General features: G+C 34.9%; 1 protein-coding gene, 1 long non-coding RNA gene, 2 other non-coding genes and 2 pseudogenes across 4 annotated transcripts; 4 read left to right on the plus strand and 2 right to left on the minus strand.

Annotated features, from left to right (window-relative positions):
• Positions 1-4,626: 4,626 nt before the first annotated feature.
• On the minus strand, positions 4,627-6,449 carry LOC136234033 (uncharacterized). The gene is made up of 6 exons (XR_010691025.1): positions 6,278-6,449; positions 6,149-6,183; positions 6,001-6,059; positions 5,851-5,887; positions 5,606-5,697; positions 4,627-5,435 (listed from the first exon to the last, which is right to left on the minus strand). It is a non-coding gene; the product is annotated as an uncharacterized lncRNA (long non-coding RNA).
• A 683-nt stretch (positions 6,450-7,132) lies between these two features.
• On the minus strand, positions 7,133-7,994 carry LOC136233621 (protein JINGUBANG-like; annotated as a pseudogene).
• Positions 7,995-8,535: 541 nt separating this feature from the next.
• LOC136232052 (small ribosomal subunit protein eS28x) lies at positions 8,536-8,988 on the plus strand. The gene has a single exon (XM_066021096.1). The coding sequence runs from the start codon at positions 8,608-8,610 to the stop codon at positions 8,803-8,805; it is 198 nt and encodes a 65-aa protein (XP_065877168.1). The 5' UTR covers positions 8,536-8,607; the 3' UTR covers positions 8,806-8,988.
• Positions 8,989-9,148: 160 nt separating this feature from the next.
• Positions 9,149-9,224, plus strand: LOC136234482 (small nucleolar RNA Z199). Its single transcript, XR_010691363.1, has one exon. It is a non-coding gene; the product is annotated as a small nucleolar RNA Z199 (small nucleolar RNA).
• Positions 9,225-10,404: 1,180 nt separating this feature from the next.
• LOC136234486 (small nucleolar RNA R64/Z200 family) lies at positions 10,405-10,497 on the plus strand. The gene has a single exon (XR_010691367.1). It is a non-coding gene; the product is annotated as a small nucleolar RNA R64/Z200 family (small nucleolar RNA).
• A 13,209-nt stretch (positions 10,498-23,706) lies between these two features.
• LOC136232892 (AAA-ATPase ASD, mitochondrial-like) lies at positions 23,707-25,462 on the plus strand (annotated as a pseudogene).
• The last annotated feature ends 1,779 nt before the right edge of the window (positions 25,463-27,241 follow it).

A 27,241-nucleotide genomic window follows, 5' to 3' on the forward strand; every position in this document is an offset into this window, starting at 1 on the left:
ATAAGCATCACGTCTCCCCTTAACCTCTTGCATCTGAACTCGAAAGGCATTTAATAACCGACTAAAATTCAATTCTAAGGTCGAACTCCACTTCTTGAGAGCCTCGGCGATTTTTTTATAATATTGCCATATGGGGCCGACTTCCACGCTTCGTTCACAATTGTCGCACAAGCTTGCTCCCGTAACCAAGCATTTTCGAATCTAAAGCGTTTAATACTAGAGCCTTGTATCCAAACCTTACATTCCAAGAGGATTGCCGAGTGATCCGACGAGACAGTAACAAGATTCCTTGAATTAGTTTTCGCGAAGGTCTCTTTCCACCTGATATTAACAAAAGCCCGATCTAGTCTTTCTTCAATCCACCTGTCTGAACCTCGCCCGACCTCCTAAGTGAATGGATGACCAATCATACCAACTGTAGTTAGGCCAGAGTCCTCCACGACTTCTTTAAAACCTTCCATCAACCAGTTGGGTTGGGGTCTCTCCCCCCCCTCCGCTTTTCTTGTGAACAAAGGATATCATTAAAATCCCCGATGCAACACCAAGCGAGATCATCTTGGTCCTTGAGGGATCGCAGCAACTCCCAAGAATCTCTCCGCCGTTGCCTTTCGGGGAAGCCATAAAAACCAGTTAACTTGAATTTAGGACCGTTTGGGAGTGTTATTAAAGAACTAATGTGATTGATGGAAGGAGATTGAATGGAAACTGACAGATTGTCTTTCCAGAATAATGCTAATCCACCCCCGTGACCTTATCTGTTAACCATAAAAGACCCTCCATACCCAATTTTCCTGCCACCCCGCTCTCATCTTGTCTTCTTTGATCATAGTTTCCATTAAAAACGTAACCATAGGCCTATGGATCCTTACAAGATCCTTCAATACGCTAACTGTGTGTGGGTTGCCTAGCCACGACAGTTCCAGCTCAGGACACTCATTAATAGAACTAGAAAAAAAATTCTCAGAAGAGAAGACCTAAAACCACTCCAACATGAGAGACTATTATTTTTATACTTAACCCAACTGATCGAACAAAAAACCACAGCTATGAACTATATTCAGATTTCATTTTATTTGAACAGACAATAGCAGCTCTATTTGTCACCTCAACAAAAAATCTCATTAAATCAAAGTGGAGAGTAGCAAGGATTGTAATGAGATTCGGAAAGCAAAGAGAGTGAACAAAGAGTTGGCATCAAACATCACAAACAGCAATCTTAACCCTAAATCAAAATAATTCCCTTCAACCAGCAATGCTAAAGTTATACGGTAACCCGCACATAATTGAAGCGAAGAGAAGGAAATAATAGGTGAGATGGAGTTTTTGTAGAAATCAATTTTAATTACCAGGGATTGGGGAAATCGGCTATGGGGTAGAAGAAGAGGAATTAGGGTTCAAGATCTGATCCGCTCTCCGATTGCGAATGAGTTTAAACCTAACTAACCCATTTATTTTTCCGATTAGACAAAATGAAATCGGCTATGGTGGCTTGAGTTATTTGAATTCGAATCCTTCAGACTTTCTCTTCGTATTAATTGTAACTTTATATTTAACTAGAAAGATACCCTTGCTTCGCTTCGGGAAAGAAATAACATGTTAATTTTTATTAAATTGAATTGTATTTTAACCACTTGAATCACGCGATTGGTAGTAGTTTAGTTATGTTTCAAGTTACAATAAATATATAATAACTAAAAATACAAAAGTTTTCTACACTTAACGCTTACTTAACCAAATCAATATCCGAACTTAAAAACCTCACAGTCAAAAAATTAAAAGCAGCTAACGAAAAAATAAAATTATGTAAATAATTTTATTCTTGGTTGAAGGATTGGGCTGGCTTAAGAAAACTTTTAAAGTAGAATTTTTTTTAATAAGATCAGAAAACTCGAAGTGGTAATAATAATAAAAAATTTCAATTCGAGAATTTTCACCTAAATTTTTTAGTAAGTTTGGATCTAATAGTGATGCTTAACGGTATAACTACTGAACTTCATACTTTTTAACATTGGTACACTCAATTTTAACTAACTCTTCAAAATGACCGTTAACGACCACAAAATGAAAATATTCAAGAATTAAAGTTGTTCATAACGAAATTTATTACAAAATCACATTGTTTATTGTCCAAAATCACATTTTTTGGAACTTTCTCTTTCTAAATATTTACTTTCTCTCCTAACCGAACAACACCTAAATTATCTCAAAACAAAAAATTTTAAGAGTTAAAGTTCCTTAAAATATCATTAACTCTTCGAATTATTTATTTTGACACCGTCAATGGTTGTTTCGAGGTGTTGAGTGGCCACCGGTGTTAAAAAGTTTAAAGTTCGCTGACTATACTGTTAAGAATTGAAGTTCAGTAGTCACAATGTTAAAATGGTAAAGTTCAGTGGCCATGAGTGTAATTTACCCTCTTTCAAAGCAAAAAAACACGGCGTCGTTTTGTTATAGGTGGATGGGTGTTATAAAAGCACATGTTAAAAAGGGTGTAATGGAGGATAAAATTGGAAAGTGCATAGAGTTGGAAGGTGAGTGGGAGGGTGAAATGAAAATAAATTTAAAAAAAGTTGGATAAAATTGGAAAGTGAGTTAAAGGGTAATATTGGAACAAATTGAAAAAAAATTGAAATTGGTACTGTTCATTGCTTTTCAATTTTATAATTTATTACAAAATCACATTGTTTATTGTCCAAAATCACATTTTTTGGAACTTTCTCTTTCTAAATATTTAATTTCTCTCCTAACCGAACAACACCTAAATTACCTCAAAACAAAAATTTTTAAGAGTTAAAGTTCCTTAAAATATCATTAACTCTTCGAATTATTTATTTTGACACCGTCAATGGTTGTTTCGAGGTGTTGAGTGGCCACCGGTGTTAAAAAGTTTAAAGTTCGCTGACTATACTATTAAGAATTGAAGTTCAGTAGTCACAATGTTAAAATGGTAAAGTTCAGTGGCCATGAGTGTAATTTACCCTCTTTCAAAGCAAAAAAACACGGCGTCGTTTTGTTATAGGTGGATGGGTGTTATAAAAGCACATGTTAAAAAGGGTGTAATGGAGGATAAAATTGGAAAGTGCATAGAGTTGGAAGATGAGTGGGAGGGTGAAATGAAAATAAATTTAAAAAAAGTTGGATAAAATTGGAAAGTGAGTTAAAGGGTAATATTGGAACAATTTGAAAAAAAATTGAAATTGGTACTGTTCATTGCTTTTCAATTTTATAAGTATACTAGGGATAAAACCCTCTCTACGCTTCGGGACATTTAATTTTTTTAAATATTAGATATCCGAAACCGAAACAATACAACACAGCTAGCTTCTAACAAAATACCAAACCTGCTCCATCTAACTGCACATTATTTTCTTCCATTTAAAACAAAATTATTTCTTAACTCATAACTTGTAGCAATCCATGTTTATATAAAGCTATTAATTAGTCTCTTGAAATAGAGAAAGAAGCTAGTATTAAAACCCAAACTAAACCAAGGGTAAAACAATAACAGTGAAAAAAAGTAACTATTCTTTGAATTTCCAAAATCCAAAGGCCATCTCTTGCAATTAGTCATAAAATAGGATCAAATGAATATGGATAAAGAAACTGAACTAATAAAAATAAAATCCTAATTTGTAGTACAGCGAAATAAATTAGAAACCATTTTTCTGTAGGCATGAGTTTAACCATATTTATTTTTCCGTGGGCATGAGTTTAACCATATGATAAATACAAAAAGCAAGATCAAACTCCACATGCCAGTGAAGATCAAATTATAATAATTCCAAGTCAAGTTTTGATATTATTTTGAAGGTAAAAGAAAATGGAATAATTAGCTTTACTTGCTTGTTTGCTAATATAAACATAAGGGCCCGTTGCAAATCCTCATGCCTAAAACTTTTTCTTTTATTAGACTTTTAAAATCATAATCTCCATGCCTTTTGCAAATCAGAATCCTAATCTAGACTTTGAATCTTCAAAACAGGAAGGACAAGCAGCAATTGCATGATCCATTTGTAGGCATAGTGTGCCTCTTAAATATATAATCAAATAGAAAAAATATAATATTCTCTTAATTTTTTTCACTCGTTGTCAGATTTCCAAAATAATAAAAGTATAGTTTAAGAAAAAATAAAAAAACACAATACCAACGTCAGAAACAAAGCTTATTATAAGTTTTAATTGGAATTGTAAGAGCTGTGACAGAAAATTGTTATAGTACTTCACTTCTTTCCATTGATATAAATATATGTATTTTTTTAACAATAAGATGATGGTTGATTGGTTAAAAAAAATGACACATGGATCCATGTTTATATAGCAGATTAAACAACCAACATCACAACATAGATTAAACAATAACATTGGTAATAATTTATATATATATATATTACAAAAATAGTCTCTTGGAAAAATCTACAGAGATATATATTCTTACTTCATGTCTGTGTCTTATGTACAAGTCATTAAAATCATAATACCATCTTCTTTTCAATGGCAGACATTCCTTAGTAGAAAGGAATATAGGTGACAGCAACTGTTATTAATAAAACAAAATGTAGCACAGAAAACACATAACAATATTTGAATGACTAATAAAGAAAAAGTTAGTCCTGAATAAGAGAAAGAGCATGTGGATGTAAGAGATAGAAGGAGAGCAAATCTTTCAAGGCATTCCCATTGATACAGATCTTCTAAACACCATCTTATTCTCTACCAAAGTTCCAGTTTTCTCAGTCAAAATGTACTCAACTTATCCTAGATCCTCACTTAAATGAAATAGGGATAAGGTACCAAAATAGGCCTATGGTTTTTGGGGAAGTATCAATTTAGGCTCCACATACAAAATAGCACCAATATAGGCTTAGCGCTTAAAAAATGTATCAATTTTGGCATCGATAACGGATTGGACACGTCATTTTTGTTACTCCATTATGTTCTGATTTCTCCCTCCATGTACAATTGACAGAACTTAACGGAGTAACATCAATGACGTGTCTCATTCCATTATCGAGACCTAAATTGGTACCTTTTTTAAGGTTAAGCCTATATTGGTGCTATTATGTACATGAAGCCTAAATTGATACTTCCCCAAAAACCATAGGCCTACTTTGGTACCTTATCCAAATGAAATATATGAAAGACACCAAGGCTCAGGATTATCTGTAAAAAGAATATTATCAACTTTAATATCTATACTGATGATTCACTTTTCACGATTCTAATGATGATAATATTAATACTGGTGTGCCATGACTTATTTTGTATCTTCAAAATGTACTCAACTTGGCCTAGATCCTCAATTAAATGAAATATATGAAAGATACTAAAGCTCGGAATTATCTGTACCTTAATATCTACATATGATTCACTTTTGAAAATTCTGATGATGATAATGTTAGTCCTGGTGTACCATGACTTATTTTTTAGTTCCACTTCTGAAAAACATAAAAGCATATTGAATCAAGTATTAGTTAGTAATTACCACAGATAATTAATTCAAGCTGATCAAAATATAGAAATTAGGATTGATAGACAGCAAAATAAAAAATAAAATAAAAGCAACTAAAGACATCATAAATACGAAACAAAGGAATAATAAGATCACCTTGGGAAGAGCTTCGAGAACATCAGCCATGGAAAACCCCCCCAAATCTGTGATCTCTAAACCTCCGGCACCATAGGAAATAAAGTTTGAACCTGTCAGGCAAGAAAGTAGAAAAAGAATTTTGAAGTATAGCCAACACAGTTCCAAAGCCATCAAAGCTAAACCACCAACATACTAGAAGAATCAAGCAAACAATAAAAGAAAAAATCCATGTCTACTTGAGAATAAATACACGCTAGATTTACCTCGCCAAGACATGATGTTCCAAAAATTGCTTTAAATCTGGAAAAGAAAATATGATTGCCCCATGAACACAAATAGATCAGTAAGAGCCAAAAAAGTAGGAGACAGAAATGGAATGGGGAAAATATGTGAACAAAGGAAGAAATACTCACCAGGAGAATAAGCAACAGCCACATGAAGAAGAGTCAACCAATCGTATTTGTCTCTGCGCCTTAAGATCCAGGAATAAAAATAGACCAGTAAGACCCAAAAAGCAAACTGTATCAGCGAAAAATTACTAATGGAGGACGAAATACTCACCAGAAGAACCATAAGAATCTCTAGATCTCACAATCCTTGGACACAAACAAACATATCAATAAGACCAAAAGAAAATAGAGAAATAAAAAATGAAGAAAAAGAGAAAAGGGAAAAGAGAAACGAACTAACCGGAGACTTGGATTAAGCCATCATCAGCGTCAATATCCACAGCGGCGGCTAGGGAAATTGTTGTTGGTCTTTATTTTCCATTTCTCATCTCTTGAACGGAAAGGCACTTGGGAAGAAGGAATTGTGATGGGTAGAGGAAGGAATTCCATAAATCTCAAACTGAAGAAGAAAGAAGATGGAATCTAGAGAGAGGGACAGATCTATCACGAAGGGGCAGAATGAGGGGGTAGTAATCAAACCCTAAAGTTGGAGATTGAAATTACTAAATTGCCCATATTGAACGGTGTCGTTTTGCAATGCAGTGGGAGGAAGACTGAAATTGAATGTAAGGGATGACCGAAATTACTTAAAAGGACATCATTTAAAGTAGAAATAGAAGGAATGAGGGGTTAAATTGGAAAAATTGAAAAAAAAACACTGTGTTGAATCAATTGGATTTACACTGTTTCTCAAGTGATTCATCTTTATATAATAGTATAGATATAATTATAATAGGGAAAAGTACAAAAATAAACCTTGTGGTTTGGTCCATTTTCGAAGTGCACCCCTGTGGTTTAAAAGTTTACAAGTAAGTGCCTTGAACTTCATTCCGTTAGCAAAGAGGGGTAAAATTGACTAACGGTGTTAAAAGTCAAAGGAAAAATAATTAATTTGGTCCTTATATTTAATAATTTTATAAATTAAGCATCCTTATTATCTAACTATCACAAACAAACCCCAAAATAAAAAATAAAAATTCAATTATACCATCTTCTCCATTACTTTTTAATTTTTTTCTCTCTCATCTTTTTTAATTTTTCTCTCTCTGAAATCAAGTTTCTCTCTCTAGAATCACAGTTCAATAATTTCTTCCCATTAAACAATGAGTAAACCAAGCTCTTGGCTCAGGCATGATACGGCATCGTAATGCTTGATGAATAGAACGTTTCTGTGCCGGCGAGCTTCAACTTAATTCTTCGGATTTACAGATTTCTTAATGAATTCCTTAAAAGTAGGTAAGGTTCCGATTCTTTTGTGGACGCTAGGGTCTTTAGAAGAAACTTTCCATATCCTGATCTTCCCATCTTGATGACCTGTGAAAATTTTATCACCTTAGATAACAATGGCTTTAACCAATCCGCTATTGGATTTAAATCCAGTGTACTCTTTGAAATTCTTCCAAACGCGAATGTTTTTGCTATTGGAACCTGTATATAACAAATCTCCGGCAGCCGCCAAAGAATACACGTGGCCTTCTTCCCGCACCATAGATCCGATTAGGCCATTATTGCTGAGCTTCAAATGGTTGATTATCGGAGACGGAAAGATCCAGGGAGATTTAGCATAAGGAGACGGCTGGCTCCATGGAGACGACATCAGATACGGAGACGCCTCGCCGCTGGTCGGAGTGCTGGTGGTAGTACTGGTTTTATGGCTATTCGGAACATCATCTTCTTCGTTAGAGTAGACGACGAGATCCGAGTTCAAGAGAGAAGATAACATCGTTCTTTGATCTGCAACCATGGCGCTGCCGTCGGCGGAAGAAAACTTAATATGTATAAGGAAAATAGTAATCGTAGGGAAGAGCTGAAACTGATGATAAACAAAGGCTGAAACTGAGCCAAGAGCTTGGTTTGAAGCCGAGACAAGTAAAGTTTTGGTTCCAAAATCGACGTACACAAATGAAGGTTTCAAGTGTACTGCTTTCAAGTGTACATAAGGTCTACTTATTGTTTAATGGGAAAAAATTACTGAACTGTGATTCTAGAGAGAAACTTGATTTTAGAGAGAGAAAAATAAAAAAAAAATGAGAGAGAAAGAAAAAAATTAAAAAGTAATGGAGAAGATAGTATAATTGAATTGTTATTTTTTATTTTGAGGTTTGTTTGTGATAGTTAAATAATAAGGATGCTTAATTTATAAAATTATTAAATATAAATATCAAATTAAATATTTTTCTTTTGACTTTTAACACCGTTAGTCAATTTTACCCCTTTTTACTAACGGAATGAAGTTCAATGCACTGATTTGCAAACTTTTAAACCACATGGATGCACTTCGAAAATGGGTCAAACAACAAGGTTTATTTTTATACTTTTCCCATTATAATATTCATGTATTTTGTAATTTTGTAAGTAGATATGATTTGATGTAAAAAGCCCAAATATGTCCAAAGAAGAGAGCATTGCAATTGGGCCGGGCTTGGCATTAAATATGTCCATTAGATGTTAAAGCCTCACATCGGAGATTGATTAGGGTTTTAGCCTTTCGCTCTACCCTATATATTCTTCTCTACCTGTTCTCCGTCTTCCTCTTTCAAGCGTTTTTATCTTGTCTTCTGTGCTGTGAGGATGGATTCAACGATTAAGCACGCTTTGGTGGTGAAAGTTATGGGTCGAACTGGATCCAGGGGGCAGGTGACTCAAGTTAGGGTCAAGTTTCTTGATGATCAGAATCGCTTCATTATGAGGAATGTCAAGGGACCAGTTAGAGAAGGAGATGTGCTAACCCTTCTCGAGTCTGAGAGAGAAGCTAGGAGGCTCCGTTGATCATCGATCTATTGATTTTATGGTTTTGGTGAGACTACAAATCTCTGTTTCTGTTCTGATATGGTAGCTAGAAGAATTGGAACTTTTTTTTTTATGTTGTTTATGTTTTCTTTGTTGTAGCAAATACTTGATTACCGATTATTTTGCTATTTTTCAAGTATGAAAGATCCAAATTTAACTTAATGATTTTGCTTGTTGAGATGTATGTATTGCTATCAAGTTATGTTTGGCTTTTATATATCTTGTTGATTCGATTCGATTCGATTATATCTTGTTGATTTGATTCGATTATTTCATATCATCTTTGTGTTTTCTGTTTGGCTTTCATAAGCAACCTTCTCTTAATCAAGTGCTGAGAAAAAACTGCAACAATATGATGGATTTCTTCCATGATTCATGCTTTTTAAACTCTGATGATTGATAATTATGCGCATTCTTCAAACTCTTTAATCTGATTATGTGCATTCTTCAACTATATATATATGAAATTGGGCGTTTTTCTGAGATATGATGATTAAACTAATTGATCCGTGTTTCTGATTTCACGCGTGACTGATTTTATATATACCACACTCTGATCTCCTTTATTTGCTCAATCAATTCTGTTTTGAACTATATTTTGTTGAGTAAATTTAGGGGCTTGAGGGAAAAAGAATCAAGAAAGGGAAACTAAAGGAAATGAATAGCTATTAATTTCACTATGTGTTTGGATATGTTTAGGAAAGGGAATGGATAAAGGGAATCCAATTCTTTAGAGGGCATAGGGTAATGGATTAACCTAAAGTGGATAAAGGGAATGATTTTTTTTGTAAACAAATAAGAATAAAAGGAATGAAATCCTCCCATTCCTAAATACCTCAAACCAAACGTTCCCTTAGATAAATGGTTGGTTTCTTTTACGCTCTGTTTTTATGTACCCTGATTTGGGCGATATATGCTATTCTGATTGATAACATGACCAGAAAGCTAAACATTACATATCAGTGCAACAGTTATTAATTATTATATATTTCGAATTCTTACTCTGAATCATTTAGAATTATCCTATTAGCAATAATTGTAGATAGTGCTCTACTAATCAGTGTGAAGTCTACTAAGTTTGTCCGATTTTAAAATTGTAGGGAAGTTGGATGATTCTTCCCAATAAGGAAGAAATAAATTGATGAACTTCATCCAATTTCTTTAAACTATTTTTTTTTAAAGATAAAAGCTTATAGACAAATTTAAAGAAAAGGTAGTGATACGTAAAAACTTAATTTTTTTAATGCAGACTTTTCTTTTAGGTCCTTTTTGTCTTTGAAAAAATTTACAAAGAAATTTGATGAACTTCTTTGCAACGGGAAGTCGGATGAAGTTTATCCGACTTGTTGGAAAGTGTAACTCAAGTTTAATGTTTGAGTTACATAGATTGCAAAAAAGTTAGGATGAATTTTATCCAACGTCTAGTTTAGAAGTTGGTCAAATTTTATCAGACTTCACAATAGTTAACTGAGCATTTTCAGTGCAATTATTTATAACCGGACAATTCTATTCAGAGTAAAAATTCATATATTTATGAAATTTTGTTTTAAATTTTAACTATTAAAATTGCAAATTCAACTTCTACTAGGAGGATTTTACGAAACAATTCACATATCAGACTTCAGATATTTTTAATTAACCAGAAGGAAATTTTATATTTCTGAGTAGATTTTTTTTTCCAAGTTTTGCTGTTTACTGTATTTCTCACAATTTTTAAAGGGTTTTTATATTTTTCACAATTTTACTATTTTTCACTAATTATTAAATGAATAAATCCATCTAATTTGCTACCGACCTGTTTATTATAGGGATAATTGGATAGAACAAGAACAAAAAAACGAAAAAGGAATTTGTGAATAACGAAAACAGTTAGGAAATTCCTTTCTTAGAAAGTGTAAAATATTTTTTCAAAACTTTTTATATTAAAATGGTTAGTAAAAAAATCTCAAGGGTATTTTCCTTAATTTTTTTTGTTGGCTAACATTGTATTTATGGTTCACTGAAAATCAGTAAAATAAATTTTTGCCGAATATTTTCTTAAAGATCTTAGTTAAATGGGCGTTTCGATAATAAAAATATTAAAAGGAACATAAATATGATGACTTGTTATATCCTTTTTAATTAAACACCTAAAAGGTGCCAATAAAAAAAATAATTTCTTATATAGAGATAGTTAGAAATTATTTATTCAGAAGGAGCTGTTTTTAACCCATGGTTAAAAATAGTATCATTACGGTGCATTGGGCACCGTAATGGATAAATAAATTTTATTGATTTATCCCATTACGGCGGCAAAGTTGCCGTAATGGGATGAATGCTTGCTGGAATCCTTATGGATTCCTGCAAGGCTGCAATGTTGGCAGTGGCTCCATGGAAGCCACTGCCAACTCTTATATAAAAAAAAAATTTATTTTTTTATTTAAAACAATATTGTTTTCAGATATATAAAAAGTAATATTTATTATTTTTATAAATAATTATTACATTAAATAATATTTATGTATTTTAAAAAAACAATATTTTTTTTTTATTAAAGATTGGTTAGCGAGGAATGGTAAGCGGCGGACATCCCAACTATGCTGGCACCCCCACCACAGATCTAAAAAAAGCCTCGAACCAAATTTATTAAAAGAGAAAATGAATGTCATAATACAAAAAGAATAAAGAATAAAATGAAGCCAAAGAATTAGGAAAAGCGATAAACGCAGCGTCCTATACGATCATGAAAAAAGACCGATCCACAAAAATCCGGGACAACATCCCACCAAGTCGAAGCTATTGCTGTCCGTCCATAATTTGCAAGCGAATCCGCAACATGATTTCCTTCAAAAAAAAAATATGAGACACCACAAAAGCCACAAAATCGATCTGATTTAAACAATTGAACCATTTTTGTCTAAGCAACCAAGGAACCGAACAAGATTTAGATTTGAACATCTGCACAATATACATTGAGTCGCTTTCAAGCCAAATTTTCTGCCAACCTTTGCTGATAGCCATGTCAATGGCGTAAATAGCAGCAGATAGTTCAGTAAGATAAGCAAAAGAACTTTCAATCGGAAAGTCAAACGCACCAAGGCACATGCCAGTATGCGAGCGATAAATACCTCCGCAACCCGCAGGACCAGGAGCACCCGTGACAGACGCATCAGTATTGATCTTAATCCAATCCCTCGGAGGTGGTTGCCAAAAAATCGGAGTAATGTGCGGAGCCTTAGCAAGACGCTTTTCAATCCCGAGCTCACCTAAGATTTGAAGTTCAACTAGCGAATTCCAAACGGAGCCTCGTCCAGTGTGAGCAGATTCACGAATAGCTCCCCAAATCCGTCTCAGCGTGACGGAAGTATCAACCCTCTCATCCTCAAAAATGGACCTATTACGAGCAAGCCATATAGCCCAAATTGTATTAACAATTGCTGCCGCCCACAAATCAACGATTTGAGTACTGAAATGTTGAATAACAGCATGATTAACCAGATTCTTAAGAGTCGAGTCTGTGTTAATTCGTCTTCCAAACAATGAGCTAACACCATGCCAAATAAATTTGAAAAACCGACAGGAGACAAAAAGGTGGTCCAACGTTTCAGAATCTAACGAGCATAAACTGCAACGAGAAACAACTTGACAGCCGCGCAACTGAAGCTGATCATGTGTTGGCAAATACCCAAGATAAGCCCACCATCCAATAAGCGAGTGTGCAGGAGGAACACTCTGACACCTTAAAAAACGACTCCAAGGCTGTTGAGTAGGAGGAGATCTAAGCCAAGCGTACATGAGCTTAACAGTTAAAACCCCACTCGTAGCAGGCTTCCAAACACAAATATCAACATCGTCCCTACCCCGTCTAATATTCCGCAATCTATTCTCCACATCTGCAGGTAACACGGGCAGATTATGCCAATTATTACCATCCAAATAATCCTCCACCAAATCAAAAGAACGACGCTGTTGACTAGCAGATAGGCCAACCTGTGCAGCCAGTGAAGGACACATCCAGGCCCCATTCTAAAAATTAAGTTCAGAGTGCTGACCAATCCACCAAAAACAGTGATGCTCAACTTCAGAATAAATGGATTTTATCGAGCCCCAAATAGAAGAATTCATGATATAATGTCGTGACTGTCCCGCTTTATTGAGAAAACGAGTTCTAAGTAAGTTAAAGCAGAGAGATTTTTCTTGAAGAAGACCCCAAGCCATCTTTCCATTCAATGCCTTGTTTAGAATAGACAAATTCTTGATTCCAAGACCTCCATCCTTGAAGTTTTGACAACAAATTTTCCAAGAGACAGTGATAAGCTTCTTGCAATTAATGGACCCAGACCAAATAAAATTCCTCATATGCCTAGTCATACGTGTAAGCAGCGCAGAGGGCCACTTATAAATGCTAAAAGAGTGAATGAAGCTACCAGTAATTACAGAATTTACCAGAGCCACTCTCCCAGCCATAAACAAACAATGCCCTTTCCATTTAGCAAAGTGAGCAAGCACCCTATCCATCAAACTAGTCAGATGTCGTGTCTTTGGTAAACCAAAAAACAAAGGGACTCCAAGATAGCGAAATGGAACAGACCCTTGACGAATACCAATAATATCAGCAAGATGATTGCCACGTCCAAAAGAAACAATGGAGCCCAGAAATAATTCAGATTTGTTCCAACTAACACACTGACCCGAGATAGATCCATACAACTCAAATACACCCTTAATAACAGCTAGATTACCTGAAGAGGCCCTACAGAAGAGAAGAATGTCATCAGCATAAAATAAATGAGTCGGAAACACCTTTGCAGAAGTATATTGCATTAGAGCAAGTCGCCCAGTATCCACGAGGTGAAGCAACCAACGGCTAAGAAAGTCCTCGGCAATACCAAACAAAATAGGAGACAACGGATCGCCTTGTCGAACCCCTCTTGAACATCTGAAATATCCACTAATGGCTCCATTGTTCAAAATTGAAATCCGAGATGCAGATAAAACATTCAGAATCCAGTCTCTGAATTGAATAGAGAAACCAAAAGCGTCCATCACGGCAAGTAAAAAATTCCAATTTAAAGTGTCAAAAGCTTTCTTGATGTCAACCTTCAAGGCTAAGTTCCCTCCAAAACACTTTTTACGAAGCATATTAGTGCCTTCAGAAGCAAGCGAAATGCATTGGTGAATACTTCGTCCAGGAATAAATCCAAATTGATTCTGAGAAACAATGCGAGATGCAATAGAAGCGAGTCTATCAGCCAAAATTTTTGCAATTATTTTATAACTAAAGTTGCTCATTGCAATAAGCCTATACTGATCAAGAGATATCGCACCCTCCACCTTCGGGATAAGGACCATAATACTGGAGCATAGGCCAGGATGTATCATGCCACTCATAAAGAAGCTTTTGACAACAGCAAACACATCAGCACCAACAATATCCCAGAAAGACTGAAAAAAGACCCCAGAAAACCCATCAGGTCCAGGAGAACTACTGTTATCCATTGCAAAGATTGCCATACGAACTTCATTCATATCCGGACAACGAGTAAGCAAATCATTATCCAAGTCAGAGACAAGATGTGGAACAACCTCATAAAAAGTTTTTATTAGACATAACAATAATTTGAACTTAAAACTAAAATTTTAAAGTCAATTTAAACTTTAAACTATCAAAATCATCAATTAGGTCCTTAAGTTAAATAAAAATTATCAATTATATTTTTAACTTGTCTTAAAATCAGAAACTGTACTATTTAACATAGACTGTAATATCTCTGTATTGATAGTCTCTTTAAGACAGATTTAAATCGTCTCCTAAGATACAACAGATTACACAAGCGAGCTCTTACTGTATATAAATTCGTTACTATCAAAGTAGAAAAAAAGAACAGAAAATTTCAGAGAGTATTTTTATTTTTTCTAGTCCTTGATTATATGACAGTTCCATTCTGTATAAATAGTACTTGAAACGACATGTCTGTTCACGAACGAATATGACTATTCACGGATAGACACAACTGTTAACGAAAGAACATGACTGTTCACAAACTGACACGACTATTCACGAACGAACATGACTATTTATAAAATGATGTATTTGTTGGTATTTAAATTAATTAATTTCATAATTTTATTCATTTTGTCCAACAAATTTATTAAAATCAAATTTTTAATGAATACTTATAATAATAAAAATATACATAAAAAATATTAATTTATTTAATATAATAAATTTAATATATATATATATATATATATATATATATATATATATAATTAGACTATTTTTTAATGATTATTTTTAACTATGGTAAAAAATAACCCCTTGTGAGGAATACATTTCTAACTATATATATATGTGTAATTATTTACACAAAAGACCCCTATTTGGAGATTAACCCTCCTTTTTTTTGTCAGATTAACAATTTTTTCAATTTGACTTGTATCACATGTATGTAGTCTAGCACTAAGGTATGAATTAGGATAGCAACGGATACTGTACTTGCGGGTATCTGGTACTATCCGACCTTAATGGAACTGCATGTATTTGTAATATTTGAACAAATTTAGGGAGTTATTTGTGTATTAGGCCATTCATATATTAATTATATTTATATAATACTTTATTTAATAAAAAATAAATAAATACAAAAAATACAAATCCGATTAATCCCGGGACCTGTTTGCTCGAGTAGGATGTCTTTTACAACCTTGGTATTTAGAGAGAGTATATGAGAGTTCATATCTCTATAGATATCCGAAAACCGCTTAATTATGAGGAAAACGAAATTAAGACGACAAGCTGGAGATGAGTTTTGGACAGAATTTTGCTATGAGAGAATCAATTTTTTTTTTGTTTTATGTGTGGTTTTTCAGACCATACATATTTTTCATGTTCAAAAGTTTAGGATTCGACTAATGGAGAAGTTGAAAAGCTAAAAGCAGAAAGTGAAAACATCCACGAACCAGTTTGGCCATTTCACATATTTACTCTTCAACAGAAGAGTAATAGCTTAAAATTATCATGATTTTACAACACTAATTGATATAAATATACACTTGCTTGATGCTCCTCCTTGCGTAAAGAATAAGAGTTCATGCTATCAATTCAGAAAAACAATGGAATGCTAACAATGATATGTTGAATGGCAAATACAACCTCCAAAACGCAAACAAAAAAAATAATAATTAAATTAAGAGAGCAAGAGTAAGTACTAATTCATTCTCTCATGATCTCCAACCAATGGCGAATACATGATTGTTTGGTTGGGGGACCGATTTTACACGTGATGTGTAAATTTTTTTTTGCTAAATCAGTGTCTAATAGCAAAAATTCAGATTTAGAGACGGTCTAATAGGCCAAAAAAAATTAGAAATTTAGATTAAGATGGGCCTAATAGGCCAAAAGAAAAATTAGAAATTTGGATTTAGAAGAAAGCCTAACATGCCTAAAAAATTGGAATTTTGGATTTAGAAAGAACCTAACGGGATCTGTGTCAATTTTGAGGTGCTAATTCATCACCTAATCTAAATTTCTTGGAAACCATGGTGGTTCCGGAGGGGCCCGGGCCCCCGGGCCCGTCTCCGCCCCTTTCTCCAACACTCCTACATGAATTACGTTTTTTTTTATCTTAATGGAGGGGACGAAACCCCGGAGCACAAGAAAGAACAAGTTAAGTGATACTAGTCATCCTAGGAAGACAAGTACCACAAATATTAGAAAATAAGATATCCAGGATGCCTGCAGGGGGCACCTCACACTCGTGAAGACCCAAGGGTAAACTTCCTGCATAATTCGCCATCCAGTCCGCGGCACGGTTACCTTCGCGGAGAACATGAATCAACCTAACCTCTTCCCAATCCCGTCTTAACAATCTTTGACACTCATCAATCAGCCAAAAGAACCTATGACTATGATCCTTACCACTCTTCACCAAATCCAAAACCACAAGCGAGTCCATTTCGAATACAACTCTACGGAAATGTCTATCCCAAGAAAATTTCAACCCGAAGTACAGACTCTATAGCTCCACAAGCACAGCACTGCAAATACCTAAGTTAACAGCGAACCCTCCTACCCAAACTCCATTGTCATTCCGAGCAACGCCCCCTGCAGCCGTCGGACCCAGGGCTCTTGATAAGTGTCCAAAACGACAAGTTTATTATGTCATTTTATGAATATTCCATTCTTAATTATGTCATTTTAGGACCTTTTCACTTGTTTTGTTGCATAAGTGATTTCAGGGATCAAATTGGAGAAAAGAAGGGTTGGAAGGCCGTTTTGGATCTTTTTCACTCAAAGTTCAGCCTTGCGGACGTGACTGGCTTAGTCTTGCCCAAGACTAAGAGGGTCGACTTATTCAGATCGCCAAGTCAGCAGAATCAGAAACTAACTTATCTCCACAGTTTCAACAACATGTTTTGAACGAAGGAAATCCCTGAAATCAAGGAGGGAGTTCAGGAAATCGAAGATTCTTAAATCAACACTATAAAAGAAACCCACCTCTGCTTTTGGAAGACACTTTTTGATAATCAATAGTTTCATTTTTCCTTGTTAGGGTTTTTGTACGCTGTTGGCACAATTTCTCATTCTCTTTTTACTTTGATCAATTTTTATCTTTGTGAGCTATCATAGTCGTTCATGGCTATGAGTGGCTAATTTCCTTTTATCGATTAAGGGATTAATCAAAGGCTAGTATTATTTCCAATTGTGAGATTGTCATTCTTAATTACAGTAATCTAATTTTATGATCCGTTTACATGTTTATCAATCTATAAAATCAGATCTTTAATGAAAGGTTAGTCTTTAGTTCGGTCGGGCTTCGGGTTTCTCATTCATTGAAACAACGTTAGGCCATAGGATTTGTAATCATCTGAAATCCTAACTATTATCAAGCGTATGAACATGTAATTTGGTTTGAATCGGAATCGCTAAGAATTCGGTTAACTTAGGTTGGGTCCTTCTAATTCGTAATGCTTTCGATAGATTAAATTCTAAGCGCTAAGCTAGAACTGTCTGTCGAATAGGAGCTTATCTTTAGGCGCTTTAGGATTTGCTTTACAATTTAGGAAGGATTAGGTCGGGAATGAATAAGGAACGACTATAACCAACTTGGGTCATGTTAATTATGATATCTTCGCACTTTCAATGATCAAAAAGGAAATAATGGTCGAGCCTGCGGTTATCCCTTGATCGGTAATTTTTGTCAGATAAGAGTAACACAATTTAATTGCAATTCAACTTTACAAAATTCATCTCAAAATAATCAACCCAACAATCATTCACCCCCCACTTACTTTCATTTAGATTTAGTTATAATACGAAACGATCAGTATTAATCCTTAGGATACGATCTTTACTTACCATATCTGCAAACCAGTAGTCGGTCAGTAAATAAATATTTATTTGGTGGACTCGACACCCATCAGCTCCCTTACAAGCGCCATCACTATTCACCTTGATCCAGCCCTTCGACGGGGGCTTCCAACTAACCATGATAGTCCTTCTACTTCTATTTCTCATGCGCTGCTCATCTAAAAAGGCTTTCTGACATTCCCCAGCTTTACCATATACAAATTCCAGCTTATTTCGACAAACAGCAGTATCCGGATCGAACACCGCCGAGCATCTCCACCGCCATAGCCACCAGATGGTATAGACAAACACGGTACTCCAACCTATACCACGCCAATTCCCCTTTTTACTGAGACCAACTAACAGCCAAGAACTAAGATCAGCGCGGCAAAACTCAATCCAATCCGCAGCAGGTATCAGGATCCGCCAAAGCCCCACAACCTCACTGCAGTCCCTCAAAACGTGCAATAATGACTCCGATAAACCGCATGCTAAGCACACATTAGACTCGCTCAGATGTCTCGCCATCCAAACCGCATTAACCAAAACAGCTTCATACATTAGTAACCAAATAAAGTATATCAATCTCTCCGGGATTTGCAAATTCCAAATCATCTTCCAATTCTTAGTATTCATCAAATCCCCCCTGGACTTGGGTTAAACTAAACGCAGATTTGACGCTAAACATACCTGAACTAGTGAGCTGCCACCTCCAGGAATCTTGCTTCTCGTTGCCAGAAAAAACGACCATTGATGCCAGGTGAAGCAAAGTAGAGCTCAGAATCAGACCATGAAGCATCTCCCAATCCCAGCCCCCTTCCCTCCTCCAATAGGAAGCTATAGATCTACCTCTAACACTCTCAGGAATCACTGAAATATAATTTTCCTCAAGAGTGTTATCCCCCACCCATCTATCAGTCCAGAATTTCGTTGAAGTACCATTCCCGACGAGCCTTTCAAGCCCATGATTCAATAAAACTGAACCCTGCACAATGCTCTTCCAAACATGACTAGAATTTTGCTTAGCATGAAACTCCTTAAGATCAGACGTACCTCTCATATACTTGTTCCTCAAAACTTGAACCCAAAGGGTCGAATCTTCAGTGATTAACCTCCAACCAAGCTTCGCCACCATAGCCAAATTAAACTCCCGCGTGGGGCGAATTCCCAGGCCACCCCAACATCTTGGCCGACACACAATGTCCCATCGGACAAGGTGAATTTTATACCGGCTACCCACACTACCCCACAAAAATTGACGATTCAAACGATCCAAAAGGCGACACACATTTATCGGCATAATCATCGTCTGCATAATGTAAGAAGGAATAGAGGAGGTAACAGAATGAATCAGGGTGGTTCTACCAGCAAGAGATAGGCAATGGCTCTTCCACCAATTCAGCCACATGAATTACGGTTTGAATCGCATTTGAAATGCATTTTTTTAACCAAACAGAGAAATTAGACAATAGACATAGAATAGTTCTTCAAATTCAAATAACTAAAGGAAAAGATGCAGATCATTAAAAACTGATTAATTGATCAGAACCGCATAAACATAAGGTAAATGAATAAACACAATGATTAGGTGCTTACTGGTGTTAAGACCTTGGCTTAAAGCATCTTAATAGAAAGCAGGGAGATAAGAATGGAAACTACAACTTGAATTTGATTAGACTAAGTAGATTACCTTTAGATTTATATTTAATAGATTATTTTTTGATTTGCGAACTTAAGTTATAAGATAAAAAAGCACATAAATTATGTTGGAAAATGAGAAGATAATAAATTATAACAATAATATAAATTACCATATTGAGAAGAACACCAAGAAATGCAATTAAAAGAAAAAGAACAAAAGCAAATTAGAGAATCTAATCGCAACCCCTCACTCAAAGAAGTGATTAAAACTTGAGCTCCTACACATTAAAAAATATAGAAAATCAAATTTTTAAAAAGATTGTGCATCAAAGACATGGCATGAGAGTGTAAATTGAAAACACATCATGTAAAATGCATGTCATGAGTACGACATAAAAAAACTTTCACAATAAAATCAACTGGTTACAACAATATACAAGTTTATATGTTGGGAAAGATTGTATGGGGGAACCCTGGAAGAATTGATTGAGAATAATAAGACGATTGACAGTGCCCCGAGCACCAGCCCTTCAGAGAAAACGAGCTGCTGAGAAGTCAGCTTGATGAAATCGGAGATTGTTGCCTCTCCCACTGAGTCCCGTAAACTGGCCTTAACCGCTTGATCCACTGGAGGGAGGGCGACTAAGATCCTTGTAAGCCAGCGGCTCATGGTCCGAAGCCAGAGGATAAGGGAAGTCCGGCAAAGCGGTGGTTGGGGGACAGTTGGTCATAGTGTATAGAGTTTGCTAAAAGAAAGGAGAGAAATAGACCCTAAACTCAGCAAAGAATAAAACGAGAAAGAAAGCTAAGAACGAATAGAAGAAAGAAGAGAACCTACCAGAGGGTTTGGTGTCGAAGAGGAACCGGTGTGTGGAGTAGCAGAAGATTTCGCCATTGCTGAGAAGAAAACACACATGCAAGTAAAGATCAACGCAGTAAAAGCCAAAAACAGAGGAAAAGAGAAAAAGCAGAGACGAAGCTTACCAGAACGAGAAAATCGCACGAGAGAAGAAGCTGAGTTTCTTTTGGAAAATTAAAAATGAGGTGAAGATCCTCAGGTGAAAAGGGAATATTTAAAAGAAGAAAGAGAGCCGAAGAGTTTGAAAACGGCTAGAAGTGTATTGGTGGAAGAGTTATAGCTCAAGTAGGAGTTATGGCGGAGTCAGTTACAAACTCAAAAAGCTAACAAGTCATTATGATCAGCCGCCAGGAGTGCGAAAAGGAGAAAAGGCAAAAGCGTCCAGGTACCAACTCTACATTTCGAGAACTAATACCTGAGGGGGAATTGTTTCTCCTATAATTATGTTGGGACTAACTGAGAAGGATCAGCACAGAGAAAGCGCCAGCAGGAGAAAGAGTCAGAGAATGGAGCTTAGTTAGCATGACTCGTGAGAAATAGAACAAGCTGGCCAAAACGACGGGAGAAGCAGTGTTTCTTTAGAACAGTGGCTTACTCCACGAATTGAGAATAAACGTGGGACAAGAACGTGGGTGGTTCGGGAACGTGGTGTGAATCCACAAACGGAACTAGAGCCTGTTGTGCGGAGAGAGCCAATGAAGAGAACGTGGGGTAGTGGAGAGAGAACATGGGAGCATCGGTTATTAGCACCACGAAGGAGTATTTAAGGGAGAAAATAAAGAGAAAGAGGGATCCAACTCAACCAATTCAACAACAATGAAATCAAATCCTAATGGAATTCAAACAAGTCTCACATTACGAACTCTAGCTATTCTACAAGCTTAATTTGTTCATTTGAATCTTACTTTCAACTTGTAAGCTCTAGCTCTAGTCTTTCAGTTCGATCAATATAAACATCTCAATTTCATTCAAGTTCACGTTTATCTCTTTAGATTCTTTCTCTTGCAACATCTTAGTGTAGCCATTACCAGTCTTCTAGGTTCCACTACGAACTTTAAGAATTTTATGTCCTTTAAGCTTTTTACATTTTCATTTGATTATAAGTTAGATCTTAGCTATCAGCTCTTTTTGTAGTTTTTTAACAAAGCTACTGGCACGCTCGCAATTCGATCCAATCCACACCAAAAAGGCACGAAACAGAAATCATGTATGAAAATTAATCGTGTCTAATCTCAATAACTTTCAAGGTATTTAGCAGTGTTTTAAAAATCGGCCAAGACGGGGATTTTTAGAACACCGTCCTGATTTCCACTAATCGGGTAGCATAAATCGGTTGATCGATTTTTAGCCTCCTAAACAGTCATAGGCGGCTCCTAGGTGGTCCGAGGCGGCCTTTTTGAAAAGCTTGGTACTTAAATTTTATGTCAATTTTTTTAATTTAAAAAAATATTAAATAACAAAAAAATAAAAAAAATCTTAAACTATTAAATGATATATCTGATCCATGCATAATATCATGAAAAATGGATACAATTTTTTTTTTATTTTTAAAAATATTAATTTTATTTTATTTTGACACATTTTGTTATAAATGTTATTTTTTTGATTTATTTGTTATTTTTTAAGGATGTTAATGTAAATACTATTAAAATATGTATATTTTTCATCCTAAATATTTTATATTATTATTTTTATATAGTATAATTTATATATTAATTGTATTTATATAATACTTTATTTAATAAAAAATAAATAAATACAAATCCGATTAATTAGTAAGGGGTATGTCCGCCCGACTAGAGCCTAACGTCTTTTACGACCTTGGTATTTAGAGAGAGAGAGAGAGTATATGAGAGTTCGTATCTCTATAGATGTCCGAAAACTGTTTTATTATGAGGAGAATGAAGTGAAGACGACAAGCTGGAGATGAGTTTTGGGCAGAGTTTCGCTACGAGAGAATTAGATTATACAGATTTTTCATGTTCAAAAGTTTAGGATTCGACTCATGGAGAAGTTGAAAAGCTAAAAGCAGAAAGTGAAAACATCCACGAACCAGTTTGGCCATTTCGCATATTTACTCTTCAACAGAAGAGTAATATATTAAAATTATCATGATTTACAACACTAATTGATATAAATATACGCTTGCTTGATGCTCCTCCTTGTGTAAAGAATAAGAGTGCATGCTATCAATTCAGAAAAACAATAGACCAAGGATAAGAGTTCACACTGACAATGATACGTTGAATGGCAAATACAACCTCCAAAAGGCAAACGAAAATGATAATTAAATTAAGAGAGTAAAAGTAAGTACTAATTCATTCTCTCATTAATGAGGTTTTACAATGAAGAGATAGAGATGAAGCGAGGTTTTACATGAAGATATAAAGATGAAGCCGTTCTCTTGAAATAGAATACAAATAGAAGACCTTAGTTAAGATTGTGGGAGAGATTAAAGGAGAAAACAAAAATAAAAACAAAAAATACAAATAGTTTTAAATTGGGTAATTAATTTATTAGTCCCTATATTTTGACAAAACACACTGTTTAGTCCCTGTATTTTCAAAAACACATGATAAAGTCCCTAACCTTTTTCTCGATGAACTGTTTAGTCCCTAATGTTTTTCTCAGTGAACTGTTTCGTCCCTGCCGTTAGACTCTCATGAAAATTTTGTTAGTCAATTTGGATTTGTGTTATTCTTTTCCTTTATTTTCCTTTCCTTTAAACTCTAATGCATCTGAAATCAACTTTGAGTGTTCTTCTTCTTGATTTTCTTCTTAATCGTTCAAAATCGTAAGCATTGGGTCTGTTCTTTTTCTTGTTCTCCATACAAACGACTTCTTTTTCTAAATTGGATTTCCTCTTCTAAAGTTTGAGGGTAAATAGTAAAGGATAATTTAGTCATTTCCGAAGTCATAAACGTTAAAAAATCTAACAAACAGACAGAAGGACTAAACAGTTCACTGAGAAAAAAGTTAAGGACCTTACCATGTGTTTTTGAAAATACAGGGACTAAACAGTGTGTTTTGTCAAAATATAGGGACTAATAAATTAATTACCCTTTTAAATTTAAAAAAACGTGAGAAATAATGAAAAATAATATATATTATATTTTTACCAATTATACTAGGATTGTATTTTGCTGTGTATATATAGGCTTAATATACAGATTACAAAGCACTATTTTCATTCATATAGTCTTTTTCTATTCAATACAATGACCGTACCTGAGCTATGGCTTCAGCGAAGCTCTGCAATTACCGGAATCGTAGTTACTTGGACTATGTTAAACCAATTCATCCCTTATCAGTTTCACATCTACTTTGGTCGATATTCTCAGAAATTCATCTCTCTTTTCAACCCCTACCTTCAAATTACCTTCCACGAATACACCGGCGACGAACTCTTCAAGCGCAGCGAGGCCTACGTCGCCATCCAAAACTATCTCAGCGCCAATTCCTCCAAGGATGCTAAGAGACTTAAGGCTGATGTTTCCAAAGGCAGCAACTCTCTTATTCTTACCATGGATGATCACGAAGAAATCATCGATCGTTTTAATGGAATTCAAATCCGTTGGGCTTCCTTTAAAAAACCACCTAAAACTCATCAGTCCATTTCTCTCTATCCGGAAACAGACGACCACCGCTATTTCAAGCTCACAGTCCACCGGCGTTACAGAGAAATTATCACTACCTCTTATATTGATCATGTCATTAAAAAAGGAAAGGCGATTTCTGTGGAGAATCGGCAGAGGAAGCTTTACACCAACAATCCCAGCCATAATTGGCATGGATGGAACGCTGCGAAATGGAGCTATGTTGTGTTTGAGCATCCGGCGTCGTTTGATACTTTGGGGCTGCCGATTAAGCTTAAGAACGAGATTAAGAATGATCTTATCAAGTTCAGTAAGGGGAAAGATTATTACGCTAAGATCGGAAAAGCTTGGAAGCGCGGCTATCTCCTTTATGGTCCTCCGGGGACCGGGAAATCCACTATGATAGCTGCGATGGCTAATCTTTTGAATTATGATGTTTATGATCTTGAATTGACTACTGTTAAAGACAACAGTGATCTTCGGAAGCTGTTGATAGCGACAACCGGAAAATCGATAATTGTGATTGAGGATATCGATTGCTCTTTGGATCTGACCGGTCAGAGAAAATCGAAGAAAGAGGAGGACGGCCAGAAAGAGAAACAGATAGATCCGATTTCGAAGAAGAAAAAGGAAGATGAAGCGGAAAGCAGTAAGGTTACATTATCAGGACTGTTGAATTTCATTGATGGAATATGGTCAGCTTGTGGAGGGGAAAGGATAATTGTGTTTACTACTAATTATGTGGAAAAACTTGATCCTGCTTTGATTAGAAGAGGAAGAATGGATAAACATATTCAATTGACTTACTGTTGTTTTGAAGCTTTTCAAGTTCTGGCTAAGAACTATTTGGATGTTGAATCTCATGAAGGAAAAAAAGAAAGTTGAAGAGGAGGAGGAGGAGGAGGAGGAAGAAGAAGAAGAAGAAGAAGATGAAGAAGAGTGGGAGGCGGAGAAAGAAGAAAAAGAAGAAGATGGAAAATCATCAGTTAAAGAAAACAAAGAGAATAATGGGGAAAAGGAGATGGATTCCAATTGAAGAATCCTAATCAAAACAGAATAATGGATTCTTAGCTTAAAGTGATTTATTACTACTTATTTTAATATTTCTAAAATTTCTCTTTATTCCAACACATGATTTTACGATGTTAATATATCAAAATTAATTATTTTAAAAGTATAAGAATGCAATTGATTTTTTTAGCTAAATACATATAGTTCTAACGAGATATTCAGCGGAATCTTTCTATTTTGTTGATCTATTTTGAGGAGGATAAATGACCTACTTCTTCTTCCTCAAACCGGGTTAGATTTCTGTAATTTTTTTTATTGCTTTTTTAGTCTGTGTTTATATATTTCATCAGAACTCTTTATCGGTTTGATTTTTCTGATCTCTATTATTCCATCGTTTATGTTTTTTTCGGGATTTAGCAAGAGCGTAAATGATTTATCTTATCCGTAGATAAATAAATCTACGAGATTGCAACAATAAAAGACCCAGATCCGAATGTTCGGAATGGTCTAAAGGATAAAATTTAGATTGCAGATGTCTTTCTACAGATTTGAATTAACGAGAAATATATTATTGTTTTGTGTTTTTGTACCTTTTATGGGTTCTTTTTTGTCTTTGTAGTCTTTTCATCATTTCGTGGATATTGTATTTGCTTTAGCATGTAATCATGTGATGTTTTATTCCTTACATTTTGCTTATTGTACTTCTTCATTTTTTATCTAATGAAATTACAAGCATTTTTCTAAAAAAAAAAAAAGAAATATTTAGCGAAAATATTTTAATAAAACTAGGTCTAATGCTTCTCCAGCCCCTTAACTTGTCCAAATTGGTAATTTTCTCCAACTCATCGAATGTCATATTTACCCCCTAAACTCCCTAAAAATAGTATTTTTCACCCCCTTAATTTATCCAAATTGGCCATTTTACCCCCACCAACTTATCGAATGTCCTATTTACCCCATTAACTCCATAAAAGTGGTATTTCTCATCTCTTATGATCATATTTATCTCCTTAACTCCATAAAAGTGGTATTTCTCACTCCTTTATAGTACAAAATTAATAGGACTTATTCAAATGAGTTTAAAAATATTTTTTTTAATATGAACTATTTTATTTTGTTTTAATTTGATAATTATATTGATCCTTCATGCGTTTATTACAATAATATTGTATTTACAATAATTAGATAATCAAAATTTAACTAGCCAAAAAAGTTGAAAACAGAAGGAATGAATAAAATGTATCAATTCAGGTTTCACGTACAAAATTGTACCAATATAGGTTTAACGTTTAAAAAATGTATCAATTTAGGCCTCGATAACAGATTGTAAATAGTGAGAAATACCACTTTTGTGGAGTTAAGGGGGGTAAATATGACATTTTATGAGTTGGGGTTGGGGGAGGGGGGGGGGGGGGGGGGGGGGGGGGGAGAATGGATAAATTGAGGGAGTGAGAAATACCACTTTTATAGAGTTAAAGAGGTAAATAAGACATTTGATTAGTTGGTGGTAAAATGATCAATTTGGACAAGTTAAGGGGGTTAAGGAAGCATTAGGCTATAAAACTATTGTTTTAACAAAAAAGTAATATAAAAATAAAGCAAACAATTAAAAATATATAAAGGTAAAACGCATCATTTGGTCTTTGATCTATCTAAGATTTGCGTGTTTAGTTCCTGACCTATTATTTGGTTACATTTGGCCCTCATTTATCCGATTTAGTAAAATCAAACCCAAAATGGATAGAAAGTTAACTCATTTGATTCTGTTATCACATAAACAATTTATTGTGGCATTTGTAAAAATTTCAAAATCTCATTTGATTCTAAAAGGATATTTTACATCCCAACCTAGTATCTTCATCTTCGATTCGGCAACAACCACTGCAATCATCTTCTGCGATTCCTTCTTTTCCAACGTCTTCTCTTCTACGATTCCTTCATTCCCCGACGTTTCTCTTCTATATTTCCATCGTTCCA

Source organism: Euphorbia lathyris, chromosome 6, assembly GCF_963576675.1.
Source record: "Euphorbia lathyris chromosome 6, ddEupLath1.1, whole genome shotgun sequence".
NCBI classification, from domain to species: Eukaryota; Viridiplantae; Streptophyta; class Magnoliopsida; order Malpighiales; family Euphorbiaceae; genus Euphorbia; species Euphorbia lathyris.

Coding starts and splice junctions, on each gene's coding strand:
- LOC136232052 (XM_066021096.1), top strand. CDS start 8,608: ATGGATTCAACGATTAAGCACGCTTTGGTGGTGAAAGTTATGGGTCGA.